Source organism: Danio aesculapii, chromosome 12, assembly GCF_903798145.1.
Source record: "Danio aesculapii chromosome 12, fDanAes4.1, whole genome shotgun sequence".
In the NCBI taxonomy this organism is placed as follows: Eukaryota; Metazoa; Chordata; class Actinopteri; order Cypriniformes; family Danionidae; genus Danio; species Danio aesculapii.
Genome location: NC_079446.1, coordinates 6,888,550 through 6,908,315, shown reverse-complemented (window position 1 = coordinate 6,908,315; position 19,766 = coordinate 6,888,550). Strand labels below are relative to the sequence as shown.

General features: G+C 33.6%; 1 protein-coding gene across 2 annotated transcripts; it reads left to right on the top strand.

Annotated features, from left to right (window-relative positions):
- Positions 1-5,591: 5,591 nt before the first annotated feature.
- g6pc1a.1 (glucose-6-phosphatase catalytic subunit 1a, tandem duplicate 1) lies at positions 5,592-18,270 on the top strand. Of its 2 annotated transcripts, none has more exons than XM_056470070.1 (6): positions 5,592-5,693; positions 7,082-7,301; positions 10,245-10,354; positions 12,410-12,515; positions 14,514-14,629; positions 14,973-18,270. In XM_056470070.1, exons 2-6 carry the CDS (start codon positions 7,084-7,086, stop codon positions 15,479-15,481), a joined length of 1,059 nt encoding a protein of 352 aa, XP_056326045.1. In that variant the 5' UTR covers positions 5,592-5,693; positions 7,082-7,083; the 3' UTR covers positions 15,482-18,270. The 2 variants fall into 2 exon arrangements, with proteins under 2 accessions (XP_056326045.1, XP_056326046.1); XM_056470071.1 differs by lacking the exon at positions 5,592-5,693 and adding an exon at positions 5,751-5,874.
- The last annotated feature ends 1,496 nt before the right edge of the window (positions 18,271-19,766 follow it).

Here is a 19,766-nt window from a genome sequence, read left to right as displayed (position 1 = left end):
TCTAAACACTGGGGTACCTCAGGGCTCTGTTCTTGGGCCACTTCTCTTCTCCATCTACACGACATCCTTAGGACCAGTCATCCAGAAACATGGATTTTCCTACCACTGCTATGCTGATGATACCCAGCTATACTTCTCTTTTCACCCTGATGATCCCTCGGTTCCAGCTCGCATCTCAGCCTGCCTGTCAGACATTTCACACTGGATGAAAGATCATCATCTCCAGCTTAACCTCACGAAAACGGAAATGCTTGAAGTTTCTGCCAACCCGACTCTACACCATAACTTTTCAATCCAGATGGATGGGGCAACCATTACTGCATCCAAAATGGTAAAAAGCCTTGGAGTAACGATTGATGATCAACTAAACTTCTCTGACCACATTTCTAGAACTGCTTGATCTTGCAGATTCGCACTCTACAACATCAGAAAGGTCCGACCCTTCCTATCTGAACATACAGCTCAACTCATTGTTCAAGCTCTTGTTCTCTCCAAACTGGATTATTGCAACTCTCTACTAGCCGGGCTTCTAGCTAATTCTATCAAACCTCTTCAGCTGCTTCAGAACGCAGCAGCACGAGTGGTCTTTGATGAACCCAAAAGAGCACATGTCACTCCGCTACTCACCCGTTTGCACTGGCTGCCAGTTGCTGCTCGCATCAAATTCAAAGCTCTGATGTTTGCTTACAAAGCGACCTCTGGCTTTGCTCCTTCTTATCTGCTCTCACTTCTGCAGATTTATGTGCCCTCCAGAAACTTGCGTTCTGTGAATGAACGTCGCCTCGTGGTTCCATCCCCAAAAGGGAAGAAATCACTTTCCCGAACTCTCGCATTCAATCTGCCCAGTTGGTGGAATGAACTCCCTAACTACATCAGAACAGCAGAGTCACTTGCTGTCTTCAAGAAACGACTAAAAACTCAACTATTTAGTCTCCACTTTCCCTCCTAATCTGTAACTGCCTCTCTGGCTATACCACTAACTGTACTCTCTCTCTCTCTCTCTTTCTTTCTCTCTCTCTCTCTCTCAAAAAAAAAAAAAAATTCTAATGCTTTGCTTCTTAGACTTTACACACCTGAAACTTGTCTATAGCACTTGTTCACTGCTGCTCTTATAGTTGTGCTTCCTTGTCCTCATTTGTAAGTCGCTTTGGATAAAAGCGTCTGCTAAATGACTAAATGTAAATGTAAATGTAAATTTATCTTATTTATCTTATTTTTTTTTTCTTATTTCCGCTTTCAAAAGCTACCCCTCATCTCACCTGTCTTACCCTGAAATGTGTGACGTCTGTGTTTGGTCGTAGGGGTCCAGTTTCACCACATGTAAAAGTGTATGTGATTTTCATCATCATCATTATGCTCTCTTCAGATTTTTTATGGTTTTTTTAATGTGACTTTTCAGCTAATGAGTAATTTAATGTCTGTTGTAAAAAGCAATCTGATTATTTTGTCATTTTTGCTTGACAAATAATAAATTTGTGCAATATCAGACATTACATAAATTCAATACATTCAATTATTTCAATTATTATTAAGCATGCGTCATTCAAATTAATATTTATTAAAGAAAATTATCTTCACTCACCTTTCACCTTTGTTTTCTTTTTTTGTTTTTGTTTTCTTAAGATATTTTAAGGAATGTTGGAAACCTGTAACTGCTGACTTCAATAGTATTTGTTTTTCCTACTACTAAAAGTCAGTGGTTCCAGGTTTTCAGCTTTCTTCAAAATAACTTCTTTTGTATTTAACAGATAAATAAAACTCAAACAGGTTTGGAACAAGTCAAGGGCTAATAAATGATGACAGATGTTTCATTTTAGATTGAACTGTGTGTTTGCATGCACAACATTGAATTGAATCATTAAATTGTTTTTTTATAGACCTCTTCCATTTGATTGTGTATTTGGGAAACGGTGGTGGACACACTCTTCTCAAGACGTTATTACATATTTAATTGCATAATTTCGTTTGTTAAAAGAGCAAAAATTTGTTTCAAAACTATTTCTAAATTTAGTTCTGATTTCAACCAAAAAAATCCTTTAATTTTTCATATTTAAAGATATTTGTGTACTGCTGTACATCCCTGTGTGTATAATAAGCAGTGTGGATCCGTGTAGACACATCACTAACACGCTCCTAAAATAACAAATTAAATCCTGCACCATTGACTTTAGAGCAATTTTTAGTTGGTCTAAGGCGCAGTCTATTTCAGTTGCCTCACAATAGCAATGCGCCAAGCAGGGGCCAGCAGTCACTTTGGGGTGGCATATATCGTGGACTAAAGTGAAGAGTGGATGTACAAATGGGCACAAATGCATTTTCTATTTAAACAACTTGGTGCAGGACATGAAAAATGATATCTGTTCTGGGCTGAAACTAGCAAAATACGCTTGTGTCATTCCTGGTACTGCATTGTGCCATTTGTATGATACTTTCAGAAATAACGGTACTAAATTTGTCACTGGGGCGGTCCCTTTTTCTTTTTTTTGTTTCAAACAGGTCCTTAAAGCTACATATTAATGCTCAAAAAGTACAAATGTCTACCTCATAGTACCTTAAAGGTACAAAAGTGTACCCTTAAGGTAAGAATGTCCTCTGGTAACTTTCGAAAAACGTCAGTGACAGATTTTGTATCTTTATTCCTGAGTGTGTAGGGCCAAATGTGTTATCATGTTGCAAGTAACCTTAACAAGATTAACACACTTTGTGGACATTATTTACATTGATCAACATTGATTTTCATTTAGACTGTGGTCTGTACACACACATGCACACACGTACACACACGTACACAGCTACAGATAGACAATCACTACCTACCCCCACATCCCATGACTTCATGTGCTTTCACCCACCGGTGTGGGTGGGTGGGTCTGTGACTAGCACCTCCTGGCTGGTTGCAGGACCAGATGGCTACCGCCTTTATCTATATCCACATCTCCTGTTTCCGTCTTCTGTTGCGATGATATGTCTATGTGTTTATGTGCTTGTGCCCTATTTTTATGTGTGACGTTTGTGTTTGGTCGTAGGGGTCCAGTTTCACCACATGTAAAAGTGTATGTGATTTTCATCATCATCATTATGCTCTCTTCAGATTTTTTATGTTTTTTTTTATGTGGCTTTTCAGCTAATGAGTCATTTAATGTCTGTTGTAAAAAGCAATCTGATTATTTTGTCATTTTTACTTGACAATTAATAAATTTGTGCAATATCAGACATTACATTAATTCAATACATTCAATTATTTCAACTATTATTAAGCATGCATCATTCAAATAAATATTTATTAAAGAAAATTATCTTAACTCACCTTTCACCTTTGTTTTCTTTCTTTGTTTTTGTTCTCTTAAGATATTTTGAAGAATGTTGGAAACCTGTAACCGCTGACTTCAATAGTATTTGTTTTTCGTACTACTGAAAGTCAGTGGTTCCAGCTTTTCAGCTTTCTTCAAAATAACTTCTTTTGTATTTAACAGATAAATAAAACTCAAACAGGTTTGGAACAAGTCAAGGGCTAATAAATGATGACAGATGTTTCATTTTAGATTGAACTGTGTGTTTGCATGCACAACATTGAATTGAATCATTGAATTGTTTTATTATAGACCTCTTCCATTTGATTGTGTATTTGGGAAACGGTGGTGGACACACTCTTCTCAAGACGTTATTACATATTTAATTGCATAATTTCGTTTGTTAAAAGAGCAAAAATTTGTTTCAAAACTATTTCTAAATTTAGTTCTGATTTCAACCAAAAAAATCCTTTAATTTTTCATATTTAAAGATATTTGTGTACTGCTGTACATCCCTGTGTGTATAATAAGCAGTGTGGATCCGTGTAGACACATCACTAACACGCTCCTAAAATAACAAATTAAATCCTGCACCATTGACTTTAGAGCAATTTTTAGTTGGTCTAAGGCGCAGTCTATTTCAGTTGCCTCACAATAGCAATGCGCCAAGCAGGGGCCAGCAGTCACTTTGGGGTGGCATATATCGTGGACTAAAGTGAAGAGTGGATGTACAAATGGGCACAAATGCATTTTCTATTTAAACAACTTGGTGCAGGACATGAAAAATGATATCTGTTCTGGGCTGAAACTAGCAAAATACGCTTGTATCATTCCTGGTACTGCATTGTGCCATTTGTATGATACTTTCAGAAATAACGGTACTAAATTTGTCACTGGGGCGGTCCCTTTTTCTTTTTTTTGTTTCAAACAGGTCCTTAAAGCTACATATTAATGCTCAAAAAGTACAAATGTCTACCTCATAGTACCTTAAAGGTACAAAAGTGTACCCTTAAGGTAAGAATGTCCTCTGGTAACTTTCGAAAAACGTCAGTGACAGATTTTGTATCTTTATTCCTGAGTGTGTAGGGCCAAATGTGTTATCATGTTGCAAGTAACCTTAACAAGATTAACACACTTTGTGGACATTATTTACATTGATCAACATTGATTTTCATTTAGACTGTGGTCTGTACACACACATGCACACACGTACACACACGTACACAGCTACAGATAGACAATCACTACCTACCCCCACATCCCATGACTTCATGTGCTTTCACCCACCGGTGTGGGTGGGTGGGTCTGTGACTAGCACCTCCTGGCTGGTTGCAGGACCAGATGGCTACCGCCTTTATCTATATCCACATCTCCTGTTTCCGTCTTCTGTTGCGATGATATGTCTATGTGTTTATGTGCTTGTGCCCTATTTTTATGTGTGACGTTTGTGTTTGGTCGTAGGGGTCCAGTTTCACCACATGTAAAAGTGTATGTGATTTTCATCATCATCATTATGCTCTCTTCAGATTTTTTATGTTTTTTTTTATGTGGCTTTTCAGCTAATGAGTCATTTAATGTCTGTTGTAAAAAGCAATCTGATTATTTTGTCATTTTTACTTGACAATTAATAAATTTGTGCAATATCAGACATTACATTAATTCAATACATTCAATTATTTCAACTATTATTAAGCATGCATCATTCAAATAAATATTTATTAAAGAAAATTATCTTAACTCACCTTTCACCTTTGTTTTCTTTCTTTGTTTTTGTTCTCTTAAGATATTTTGAAGAATGTTGGAAACCTGTAACCGCTGACTTCAATAGTATTTGTTTTTCGTACTACTGAAAGTCAGTGGTTCCAGCTTTTCAGCTTTCTTCAAAATAACTTCTATTGTATTTAACAGAAAAATAAAACTCAAACAGGTTTGGAACAAGTCAAGGGCTAATAAATCATGACAGATGTTTCATTTTAGATTGAACTGTGTGTTTTCATGCATAACATTGAATTAAATCATTGAATTGTTTTATTATTAGTATCATTCAGTATCATCTGATATATTTTAAACAATTTAATGCTGTTTTTCCCCATCTACAGGATCACAAGCCAGACAGAGGCATAAAAAGGGGATCATCTGCATCACTTGTGCCAGTTATCATTATTATCATCTTAATCATCTTCATTGCAGTGACATCGCAGACTCAAAAGAGACCACAGTGTCCACTCATAATTTTATCAGTGGCCTGTCTGCGTCATCGCAGGTCAGAGGTCATGATATGGTGGGCCCACATGCAAACAAAACCAAACCAGTCCAGCCTTGAATAAAGTCCAAATTGAGCATGGCTGAGGGCTGGACGAAGCCTGCCAGGCTTCAGTTTGATCCCCATCGCTGCACCTTACGGTAAATGTTTTATAATATATCTTACATTTATGCTAAATATACTTTGTGAATGTGAGGTTCCGTAAAACATGTTTTGAAAAGCTTTTAACTATCAAACTTCACATAGTAATGGATTTCAGAGGCAAGAACATACATTTTTAATACCTCACAATATTTGGGTGAAGGTCTACACTGTACAAAGGTATTGTACAAATTATATTTATTTTTGTCGATTACAGTGGCAGTCAAGAAAAGATATCTTAATGTTATAATTTGTTAGTTTTTTATATAAATTTTAGTTTATTTAGTCTATATATATAGGGTGGCACAGGGGGTAGCACAATCGCCTCACAGCAAGAAGGTCGCTGGTTCAAGTCTCGGCTGAGTCAGTTGGCGTTTCTGTGTGGAGTTTGCATGTTCTCCCCGTGTTCGCATGGGTTTCCTCTGGGTGCTCCGTTTAACTTTTTTAAAACAAAAAACTTTAAACTAATTCAACCAAAGTTTATTTGTAGAAGCTATTTATACGTACATATAAATAAATAAATATATATATATATATTTATGTAATTGCCAGTGTGTTTTTTTTTGTGTACAATATATAAGGTATGTTTGTTGTTTAAAAACATTTTAGAAAAAAAATCATTATATACATTTTAAATGCAAATATTTATTTCAAAAATAGAAAAAAAAATGTTTATTGGAAAAATCTAACATTTTGATACTTTGTTATTCTGTGATATATATTGCGATAAGAATACAATTTCACCAGATGGCTTGAATATCTCTATTTAGAAAGAATGTATCATTTTAGATTGATTGGGATGATTATGTAGAGAGGTAAACCATCTAGAAGCATAGATAAATACAATAAATAAAAAGATACAAATAAAAGGATACTCTGAGGAGTCTCACAGGATTCACATACAGTAATTTAATGGTCAAATGTAAAATAATACTGTGTAGTCATTGTTGTATAAATAATTCAGTGAAATGAATAGTTACAAAAGTTACAAATGGTACAATTTCATATGTCCGAATGCTTTTAAAATCCTCATACAGTCACAAGCCACAAAAACACATGGAAATGATACATTATAGTCCAGACTCATCTGTGACTACGATATATTGTGCAGCTCTAATTTGTATAACACAAATGTATCTAAGTATTTATTTTTAAATAAATACTTAGATAAATTTGTTTTATACAAATTGCAAATACAATATCTATTTTTGGCCTTTTTTGTATATTTTGAAATGCTTTTGATAAAATGTGTATTTAATGAGACTAAGCCAAAGGAAAACGAATGAATGAATGAATGAATGAATGAATGAATGAATGAATGAATGAATGAATGAATGAATGAATGAATGAATGAATGAATGAATGAATTTAATGTGTGTCTGGACAGAGATGGATCTTCTTCACAGCTGGGGAGTGGAGCTGGCCGTCCACCTACAGATCGAATACCAGGATTATGAGAGTGTGTTTCACTGGGTCTCCTCTCTGGCTGATCTACACACCACTTTCTTTGTGTTTTTCCCCATCTGGTTTCATCTGCACCGAGATGTGGCTGTTAAACTCATTTGGGTGGCCGTGGTTGGAGACTGGCTGAACCTCGTCCTAAAGTGGTAAGATCTTCTTCAAAGCTTTGTGGATTCAGAATTAAAAAGAGAAATCACTTAAACTGAATAAACATTTATGCTGGTGTATAATAAATTGTTGCATTAAAAGAAATATTTAAATTGACTGTACCGACTTCCGGACAGGCTCACCCAGTTCACCCAACTTCATCTTATATAATCGAAATGGAAAGCACTCTCCTAAAACGCTCTCCTCATAAAAGCCAGCGTATCAGCACACTGCTACATTGAAAACATGTGATTAGATTCGCGCCTTCTGATTGGTTCTCGGGACATATCAACTATTGCTGTCAAAGGCAAGAGGCGTTCAGGGGCTTTTGCCAACTAACTTATTTCTGAATGTGATGACGCTGCGATTTAGATTGTTTCAATCAAATCTATTTGTTGAACATGTACTACGTATTCACTCATTGTCATTTTCTCATTTTTGGCGGCTTTTGCATATATATATATATATATATATATATATATATATATATATATATATATATATATATATATATATATATATATATATATGTATATATATATATATATATATATATATATATGAAGAGTTCAGATGCAACTTGATATCTAAAATATCTAAAAATTAGAATCTGACTTGATATCTAAAATAGCTTTTTTAATTATTTTAAATCAGTTTTTATATTCATTTTTATCTATTTCTCAGTGAATACAGGTAATATTTTGGTGCATTTGAACAAAACAGAATTTTTAAACAGATTTATTAAAACAACATCTTAGTCACCAAACAGAGGCTATTTAGAAATAAAAAGATTATACAATTAAATTCAAGCTAAATACTGAAAAATATACAAAATGCAAAATTTCAACAAAATTTTATATTTTTGTTTTTGTTTCCCTTGATTTTTGCTCTTTTTAAAATAATTATAATAATAATATTTTTCCCTAACATAAAAATTATACAACTTTTTGGACTGTCATTGTAAACTATTTTCTTAGATTAGCTCCAGATTTGGCTTTGTTTCTTACTAATCTAAATGTAAATGCACAAATATAATATTGTATAGCTTCCTATAGAAAATATTAATTTAAATGAGAGATTTGTGAGTGGTGTACGGTAACACTTTATAATAACTACACACTATAAATAATTTATTAAGCATTAGCAAATAGTGAATTCATTGTCTGTTAAGCATTAACGCTACATTAATAAGCGTTAGTAAGCAGTTTATAACTGCAGCTACAAATGATCTATTCTTGACTTACAAACATATTTATAATGTGCTTAATACTTGTACTTTCATACTTTGTTAATGATTTATTTTTTCATTACTAAACTAAGTATCGCATTATTTACAAACCATTTGTATTTAAAAGTAGTTGAGGGTTTTTAGGATAATTCAGAATGAGTTAGTAAATGATTAATAAACTATTGAAATCAACATTTATATGTCTTATTATTAAGGCATATATTAAGGGTTACTATGTATGTTAATAAATGCTTTATTAACTCAACTTCATCCAGTTTTGTGACCTAATCTAAAGTGAGGACTATTCATGCTTTATAAATCCCTTATAAATGACAAATAAAGTCTCAGTTAAATTCTAAACAGGAAAAATGACAAAATTATTCATTCCTTTTTATTTAAAGAGACACAAATAAAACTGTACTTCAAATGAAAAATAAATCTTTGCAACCTGATCTAAAATAAAATAACTGTACAGTTTAAACATTGCATCTGATTATATTGTTAAATTATTATATTGTTGTTGTTGTTTTATCCAGTTTTATGTCTATTTTGACACTCCTGTTATTTGACAATGTTTAAACTTTACAGTTTACAATTTTATTTTTTAGAAAAGATTGCAAAGATTATTATTCATTTGATTCTGAGCCTTTAGTTGTCATTTATAAGGGATTTATAAAGCATAAATAGTCCTCACTTTAGATTAGGTCACAAAATTGCGGGAAGTTGAGTTAATAATATATTAGTTAACTATTAGTATATGCCTGAATAATAAGATATATAAATGTTGATTTCAATAGTTTATTAATCATTTACTAACTCATTCTGAATGATCCTAAAAACCCTCAACTACTCTTAAATACAACTGGTTTGTAAATAATGCAATACTTAATTTAGTAATGAAAAAATAAATCATTAACTAAGTATGAAAATACAATTATTAAGCACATTTTATAGGTGCTTATAAGTCAAGAATAGATCATTTGTAGCTACACTTATAAACTGCTTACTAACGTTTATTAATGTAGAGTTAATTCTCAACAAATAATGAATTCACTAGATGCTAATGCTTAGTAAATGATTCATAGTGTGTAGTTATTATAAAGTGTTACCGTGGTGTACTTATATATGCTGAGCACTATATATATATATATATATATATATATATATTTACTTGATTTATATACATGCATTGAGCTATATATTAAATATAGTTTCAATGAAATAGTTTGATATTTTCTTGATATTTTAAATCTGTTTTTATTTGTACTTTTTTGTTACATTTTTAATTTTAGTAATTTTCAGTATAGTGTTTTATTCCTTTCTGTTAATATTAACTCTGAATGATGCAATGATTTATTTAATACAAATGATGAAATTGTGCTGTATGCAATTTTATAGAAATATTATTCCTTTATTTATAATTTGATATTTAAATTTTTATTGTTATTATATGACAAAGTCATGACAACAAATGCTTTTATGTTACTTTAACCTAATTAAATAGATTAACCAGGTTTCAACTATTTTTTTAGCTATACAAAGTTTAATGTAACTTTTTTTAGTCGGTTTGACTGATTTAAGTTGAGATGACTAGAATTTGATTCAAGAAAAACATTAAGGGAGAAAGATTTTTTTTTTACAGTGTACACTTAAATAAAAGATTAAAATGATTTTTGCTGATGCATTTCCACATTATTTTCTGATATTTCCATAGGGTGCTGTTTGGTGAGAGACCGTACTGGTGGGTGCATGAAACTAAGTTTTATGGCCCAATAAAACATCCCGAACTGCAACAGTTCTCCATGACATGTGAAACTGGACCAGGTATAGCACAATATTTATTGCTGGTTGTTTATGAATGATTACGCCATGCATGAATGGCAGCTGTATCTGAATATAAAATCTGCTACTCCGTACACCAGTACTTATGCAATTAAGCCAGGATTGCAGTTGTAATCTTTAATGTGGAAATTGGTTTGCTCTCTGGTTATCGTAATGTTCCAGTTCAAGGGCAGACTCTCAATGAAGTCATTCATATTACTTGCTAGTGATATTACACATATTGCTGCTGGACAGTTTTCATTCATTCATTCTTGACCTGAATTAGTACTAGTACTCTAGACCTCATAAATGAAAAGACTCATAAATGATCTGACTTGATATCTAAAGGGCTGCTGGTGTTTATGGCTGAGCATTTTGCTGGTTTTATCTAGATTAAGCTGGTTTTATCTGCCCTGACAAGCTAAAAAAAAAGAATTTGCTGTAAAACCAGCCTGAAAAGCAGAAATTATGGTTCAGACATCTTATTTATTTAATATATTTGAGTTATTAAATACTTAATTCAATTAAATTGTGAATTAAACTTTGTGATTATTAATATATTAATGATTTTTTAGTGTCATTGACATACTAATAAAGTTTTTTAGTGGTTTAAAATCAGTTTTCCTTTTTACATTTTATTTTGTAAATAAAAAATAAAGCATGTACTTTATAAAATAATGTATAAAGAATATACTTTTTAAGTAAGTGCATTATCAAAAACTTTAAAACAAGATAGTTGAGATATTTATTTAAATTAAATAATTAATTAAACTTTGTAATTAGTAATCTATTTCAAATATTAATAATCATTATCATTATTGACATACTAAAATAGCTTTTTTAATTATTTTAAATCAATTTTCCTTTCTAAATTGTATTTTGTATATCAAAAATAAAGCATCTAGTTTAAAAAATAATGTATAAAGTATATACTTTATAATTTAGTGCATTATCAAAAATATTAAAAACGAGATGATTGTTTAAAATATCTATTTTAATTAAAAATTCATCCATTCATTCATTTTCTTTTTAGCTTAGTTCCTTTATTAATCCGGGGTCGCCATAGCGGATTGAGCTGCCAACTTATCCAGCACATGTTTAATGCATTGGATCCATACACATTCATTCACACTCATAGACTATGGACAATTTAGCCTACCCAATTCACCTGTACTACATGTCTTTGGACTGTGGGGGAAAACGGGGCACTCCAAGGAAACCCATGCAAACTCCACCCAGAAACCCCAACTGACCCAGCTCGAACCAGCGACCTTCTTGCTGTGAGGCGACAGCACTACCTACTGCACCACCGCATCACCAATTAAAAATTTTAATTTATGATTATTAATATGGGCATCACGGTGATGCAGTGGGTAGCACAATCACCTCACAGCAAGAAGAGGTCGCTGATTCGAGCCCTGGCTGGGCCAGTTGCCATTTCTGTGTGGAGTTTGCATGTTCTCCTTGTGTTCCCGTGGGTTTCCTCCGGGTGCTCCAGTTTCCCCTACAGTCCAAAGAAATGCACTATAAAAGAATTGAATAAGCCAAATTGTCCGTAGTGTATGTGTGTGAATGCAAGAATGTATGGGTGTTTCCCAGTGTTGGGTTGCAGCTAGAAGGGCATCCGCTGCGTAAAACATATGCTGGATAAATTGGCAGTTCATTGCAGTTCTGTGGCGACCCCAGATTAATAAAGGGATTAAGCTGAAAATAAAATAAATAAATGAACCAATTATTAATATATTAATTATAATAATAATAATAATAATAATAATAATCTTTTATTTTCCTGATCAAAAATAAAGCATATACTTTATCAATTAATGCATTATCAAAAATATTAAAAGCGAGATATTGGTCATTCTTTCTGGTCATATTAAAATTGTTTTACATTTTATTAAATATTATTTTAATTTAATAAATTGTTAAATAAGGAATGTTTTTGTACTTTAATTGATATTTATATATTTTATTTACTTTTTATTTTTTGGTAAGGATAAATGACATTAGTTTTTGGTAAGGAAAATTGACATTAACCATTGTCTGGTTTTCTGTCAGGCAGCCCGTCGGGTCATGCCATGGGCTCTGCTGCTGTTGGATATGTGATGGTCACAGCATTGCTTTCAATCGTCGCTGAAAGAAAAACACCTCCTTTATGTTACAAGTGAGTCTTGAGACAAGAAAACATCTGTTTAATGGGCTTAAAGGAATAGTTCACCCAAAATTACAATGTGCTGCTAATCTACTTACTCTCAGGCCATTTGAAATGTACTGACTTTTCCTCTTTAATACAACATTAAAGACAATGGGATATATGCGGAAGTATGCTGAAGGACTTTTATTTGTCAGTAACCTGGATTAAGCGCTTCCGGTGATCTGTATGCCATTACAAAATCGGTACATTTAAGGTCTGTTTTCTTTAAAAATAAGCAATCTCCACTGGCTGAGTGAAATACAATATAAAGTGGGTCTCAGGTTGTACAAGAAGCACTCCATTCAATTACATTTCCCCCGCCATGTCTTTAAAATGTGAGCATTTATTTTACCCCGGTATATTCAATTGAGCTTCTGCGCTAGCCTGCCGATCCTGACCTGCGCGTGCGAGTAAACGGCTTTTTGTCTCGTTTTACGCTTGAGCAACTAAATGAATGCCAAAGACTATTTAACTGATTGTATTTTAATTACATTACAACATCAATGCTGTGAAAGGAACCGTATAAAATGGAAAAAAAGTCACATTAACCGTTCACTGGAGATTTTTCAGTATGGGAACAAACACTAGCTCTGTATATACCCTGTTTTGGGTTACAACTTGTACTGTTTTGATACAACTTGATACAACTGTTTCATAAAATGCAAGTTAATAGTTACCAGCACTTTTAGAGTGAGAATAAAAATATACAGGCAACATAAAAACTACTTGTGGGGAAAAAAGTAGTAATAGAACCAAAAGCCACACAATACGGCAATGTTTCGTCTTTCATTTCCTGAGTTATGTTCTGGTAAAAAAAGCATTAGGCAGCATTACACAATAAATATATCCAATAATTAGCAGTTTTCCATATTTTGTGATTCGTGTTTTTATTTTTCCTTGTTTAGTTATGCTTTTGAATTGCATTATGGGACCTTGGTCTTTCTTCGACAAACTTCTGACAAGGTTTGAGTCAAGTCAAGTAGTGGTCGGTTTGAAAACCGCTCCAATTGGTCCACCGTTTTTTATGTTGTTAACTTGGAAAAAAAAGCACTGGGTGTGCTTATATCACCCCATTATGACCGTCTATACACCATACATGCACATATGTCTGTCCAAACAGCTTGAAAAGTAGATTTTTTTACCCTAGGTGCCCTTTAAAGGTATATATTGTCAGGGTTGGTGTTGTATATTATGGCTCAAAAGCTTTGTAATAAACCACCAGTAAATTTAATGGTATTTTATTTTTCTGTCTATTATTTGTTATATATAATTTTATTTCAAACTACTAAAATGTCAATAAAAGTCACTTGTTAAACTGTAGAGTTGAATTTTTAAGATCAAAAGTCGGCAGAGCAGAAATCAATCTCTCATAATGCAATTCAACTGTTATTTGACAGATATGACACACTCCATAGTGTAAAATGGCAATCTTTCATTGGTTTTCTACTACATATTTTAACTCAATTCAATTCACCTTTATTTGTATAGCGCTTATACAATGTAGATTGTGTCAAAGCAGCTTCACATGAAAGGTCATAGTAAATAGGAACAGTGTAGTTCAGTTTGTAGTGTTTAAGTTCAGTTCAGTTTAGCTCAGTTCAGTGTGGTTTAATAATCACTACTGAGAGTCCAAACACTGAAGAGCAAAACCAACGATGCGCAGCTCTACAGATCCTGAACCATGCAAGCTAGTGGCGACAGCGGACAGGGAAAAAAAACTTCACTAATTGGCGAATATGAAGAAAAAAAACCTTGAGAGAAACCAGACTTAAGTATCATTTTAAGTATCTGAACCTTTTGTGAAAACATGCCAAGTTGAATATATTTGACGTTTTTTCGAATTACCAAGAAACACAGTTTCAGCTACAAATCTTCTATGAAGCGAAAAATTCATAGAAGAGTTTTTTGTGTGTGTGTGTAAACTGTCCCTTTAAAAGTTTAATATATCACAGTGATGTCTGCTTTCAGACTTGTACAGTTGATGCTGTGGGTGTTTCTGGGTTTGGTGGAGCTGCTGGTTTGCATGTCTAGAGTTTATCTGGCCGCTCATTTTCCACACCAAGTGATCTGCGGAGTTATTTCAGGTAAGCTTCCTCTTTTCCGAGACCAAAGAGGTTTTCAGTTAAAAAAATAATGACTAGTAACTTGACCATTTGTCAGTAATAATTGGTATGAATGTGGTAATAGACGTATAAATACCCTCTCTTACTGTTAGTTTGCTATTAGGGATTGATGCGCAACAGACACACACAAAAATGTAGATTTTAACAGGGTATACTATTTTGAGACCCTGGTGGGTATTTTGACCTGAATCTTCATAGACACATTTTGTAGAGGAGACACAAAAGTCTTATTAAAAAGGGCCAAAATTGCAGTCCTTTAATTTTCTTCCAGATGCTCTCACAGTTTCTGGTCTTTTATTTCCAGGTATAATTGTAGCAGAGACATTCTCCAGAGTGCAGTGGATCTATAGTGCAAATCTGAAAAAGTACTTCATTATTACGCTGTTCCTGCTGTCATTCGCTGTGGGCTTTTATGTGCTCCTGAAGGCTCTTGGTGTGGATCTGCTCTGGACTCTTGAGAAAGCCCAGAAATGGTGCATAAATCCAGCCTGGGTCTTAATGGACACAACGCCGTTCGCCAGCCTGCTGAGGAACATGGGCACCCTGTTCGGTCTGGGCCTCGGCCTTTATTTGTCTCACTACACTCTAGGAAGAAGTAAGAAACACGCTAGCATTTGTTTCAGGGCTGGATGTATTGGTGTATCACTGGTGTTACTGCAGCTTCTGGATAAAATGGCGTTTTCCTCCAGCAACCAGTTATTTTATCTTCTGTCGTTCTGCAAAAGCGCCGTAGCTTTGCTGCTTTCCACTGCACTTGTTCCTGGAGCCATGTACTGGCTTACACAAAAAAGCAAGCATGAGAAGGACATGTAGTGGACATGTAGTGGACCTTTTTTTCAACTTGCAATTCAAAACAAATTTAATGTCAAATTCAATGATTGAAGCTAACTAAAATACCTCATGTACAGAACAGGTGGCTACAAAATGTCATTTAAGCTCTAATTATAGTTACTCAAATATTCTCTTTTTTATTTGAAAACAAATCTTTTAGAAACTGTTTAATACACTCACTGCTTTAAAAAAATGTACTCTATATTTTTGACCTGATTTACCCACTTTCATCAGAACAAAAGGCCTGAAATTTTGCATATTTCCAAAAACAAACCTAATGTATACATACAATTAAGATTAAATTTTGATAAACTTTTGATAACTCGCAATGAGTCAGTTACAGCGCTGTAGAGGAATTTGGGACTACTCGTTTTTGCAGAATTGTGGTAATTCAGCCACATGAACCGCCTTTTTAAGGTCATGCCACTGCATCTTAGTTACATTTAGGTCAGGACTTTCACTAGGCCACTTCAAAGTCTTCATTTTGGTTTTCTTCAGCGATTCAGAAGTGGACTTGCTGGTGTGCTTTGGATTATAGTCCTGCTACAGAAACCAAGGTCTCTTTAGCTTGATTGAGTTTATTTATGACATGATTTGTTTACCCAGTTTCATCAGGACAAAATGGCTGAAATTTTGCATATTTACAAAAACAAACATAATGTATACATACAATTAAGATTGAATTTTGATAAACCATCGATAACTCTCAATGAATCAGTTATAGTGCTGTGGAGGAATTTGGGACTACTCGTTTTTGCAGAATTGTGGTAATTCAGCCACATGAACTGCCTTTTTAAGGTCATTGCACTGCATCTCAATTGCATTTAGGTCAGGACTTTGACTAGGCCACTCCAAAGTCTTCATTTTGGTTTTCTTCAGCGATTCAGAAGTTGCTGGTGTGCATTAAATTTTGATTACATTTTGATGCATTTCAGCATTTTTGATAACTTGCAATGAGTCTGTTACAGCGCTGTAGGGGAATTTTGGACCGCTCATCTTTACAAAATTGTTGTTAGTCAGCCACATTGTAGGCTTTTCAAGCATGAATCGCCTTTGTAAGGTCATGCATCTCAATTGCATTCAGGTCAGGACTTTGACTTGGCCACTCCAAAGTGTTCATTTTGGCTTCCTCCGCCATTCATAAGTGGACTTTCTGGTGTGCTTTGGATCATTGACCTGTTGCAGAACGCAAGTTTGCCCAAGCATGATTCAGCTTATTTTTGATGTAATTTATCTACCCAAGTTTATCAGAACTAAATGGATCAAATTTAGCAGATTTCCAAAACAAACCTAATGTATACTTACATTTAAGATTAAATTTATGAAGATGGTATAGATGACAATAACTGGTTGAGCCACCCTTGGCAGCAACTGCTGCAATCAATAATTTTTGATAACTTGCAATGAGTCAGTTACAGCGAATTTTGGACCACTCATCTTTGCAGAATTGTTGTAATTCAGCCACATTGGAGGAATTTTGAGCATGAGTCACCTTTTTAAGGTCATGCATCTCAATTGCATTCAGGTCAGGACTTTGACTAGGCCACTCCAAAGTCTTCTACAATTCTACAAAATGGCACATTTGATGTCAAAAATTTTGTCTAAATACATATTTACTCAGATTATTAGTCAAATCTAAGCAATAAAAGTATAGAGCATGAAATAAATTTTACCAATGCAAATATGTAAAGAATGATTTGAATTTGAATGGCTTAAATGCATCCCATGGATGCTTTTTAAACCCAATGCATCACATCATTTTAATATTTTACAATTGCACCAAGTGATCTTCCCATCCCTTATACATAACATTATACATAACATAATTTATATATATAACATAATAATATCATAAACTCAACTGAACGAATGCATTATGATGAGACTCGCCTGAACTGTTTTCAGAAACTCTCTATGACTAATTTATGAATCTATAATTATCTTAACTGAGCTTTTCCTAGAAAATATGTGCCGTCGTCTTCATATTATGGCAGATCTTATTATCTGTGAATGGTTTTAAAGGAGCCTGGTTCATTCACTGAGTAACTGCTGTTCACATCTGATGATCAAAGGTCTTTCAGTCATGCACTGTACGACTGTGATATGCACTGTAACTGTACAGCAGTCACTTATATCACCAGTTTGCTTATATAATGATTAGGATACTTCCAGCTATACATTAACTGCCTATTAAAACCGGCGTTATATAAGCAAAAAAGCTGATTCTACAAATCAGATAAACATTTGAAAAAAATGTGAAAAAATAAATACATATATTTTTTTTAAATCACCAAAAGATAATTAAGATAATAATATATAGATAATATTATTAAAAATTAAGACAGTACACACTATATATTTTTTACAATAGTACAGTACGTACATTTTTAACAGAATTTATTATTATTTAATGTCTGCTAATAAAATTACACGTGTTTGGCGTTAGCTCAGGTCTGTTAAACTACATTAACAGAGAAAACTTTTAATTTTAAACATCAATATAAATAATGAATAAATAAATATGATGATAAAAATGATGTCCCATCAGAACATTACCAGTTTATTTGTCATATATACTTTTTTAAACCGTTGATAATAACAAATACATTTATTGAATTTAGCGATATTGGCGATATTAGCCAAAAAATTGGCGCTTGTTCACACGTATATATATAAAATTAAATCGACTTAAGTTTGTAGAAACAATTAAGCTTAAGCAATTTGCATTGGGACAACATGAAGGAGTTATGAGTGGAACCCAACATTTTTTACAGTATATATATATATATATATATATATATATATATATATATATATATATATATATATATATATATATATATATATATATATAAAACCATATTTATTCATTATTTTGTATCTCTTGCATGCAGCACTAATCTCTTGGCATCTTTTTATGACTTTAATTATGGAATCTTGTCTCTAGGATAAACCTATATTGTTTATCGTTTAACAGTGTTAATTCATGCATATCATTCAGTTTACCTTAACTGCACATGATGCTGCATAATAAAAGAATAAATGTTTAGAGACATTGTCTATTTCTATTTCACTTACACATTTAATAATGGAGCGCCAAAGCTGATGAGATATCCGTCCATCCATCCATCCATCCATCCATCCATCCATCCATCCATCCATCCATCCATCCATCCATCCATCCATCCATCCATCCATCCATCCATCCATCCATCTATTTATAGATCCATCTATCCATCTGGTTTTTCATCTATCTATCTATCTATCTATCTATCTATCTATCTATCTATCTATCTATCTATCTATCTATCTATCTATCTATCTATCTATCTATCTATCTGTCTGTCTGTCTGTCTGTCTGTCTGTCTGTCTGTCTGTCCGTTCATCCATCCGTCTGTCCTTCCGTCCATCCATCCGTCCGTCCATCCATCCATCTAATGGGACAGTTTGCATGTTCTCCCCGTGTTCAGGTGGGTTTCCTCCGGGTGCTCCGGTTTCCCCCATGGTCCAAAGACATGCGCTATAGGTGAAATAAATAAACTACATTGTCTGTAGTGTATAAGTTTGTGTATGAATGAGTATGTATGGGTGTTTCCCAGTGCTGGGTTGCGGCTGGAAGGGCATAAACCTTATGCTGAAATAGTTGGCGGTTCATTCCGCTGTGGCAACCTCTGAAATAGAGACTAAGCTGAAGGAAAATGAATGAATAAATTAACACACTGCATCAAAATAGGCTTTAAAAAACTTTATATTTAGCATTGATTAGAAATTGAATAGGAAATGAATGCAGTGCATTAAAATTGGGTTTTAAAATGCATAAAGATCAATATAAATTGAAAATATATAAACTGGTTTTCCTGAAAAACATCTATATTGATTAATGTTTCCCCCCGGTGGACTGTGGTAAATATTAACTTGCTTTAGCCACTTTTCTGCATGTTTCAAATGTTGTTCCTCTGTAAGGGTTTGTGCTGGGCGTTGTAGGCCAAAGTGCAGAACATTTTGTTTATTCGTCTGGAGGAAAGAAAGCGGCCCGTTACATCACACACTGCACAAACAGCCTTATCAATGTTTTTCACTCCTTTACTGAAGGCTACGTGTTGGACGTGTGCCACACATTGCTCTTCTGTCTGAGCTGTGCACTATATGTGGAAACCTGACGATAAAAAAGAATATTGAACCTAAATATTCTGACTCAACCGTGTGCGTTTATTTGTTCTGTGTGCACTCTCCACAATAAAAGTACTTTTTATGGTGCAAATATAAA

Bases quoted from the DNA above. Each gene is read 5' to 3' on its own strand.
- g6pc1a.1 (XM_056470070.1), top strand. From the start codon at position 7,084: ATGGATCTTCTTCACAGCTGGGGAGTGGAGCTGGCCGTCCACCTACAG. The intron at 7,302-10,244 runs GTAAGATCTTCT...ATATTTCCATAG, and splicing joins CTGAACCTCGTCCTAAAGTG to GGTGCTGTTTGGTGAGAGAC. The intron at 12,516-14,513 runs GTGAGTCTTGAG...GTCTGCTTTCAG, and splicing joins ACACCTCCTTTATGTTACAA to ACTTGTACAGTTGATGCTGT.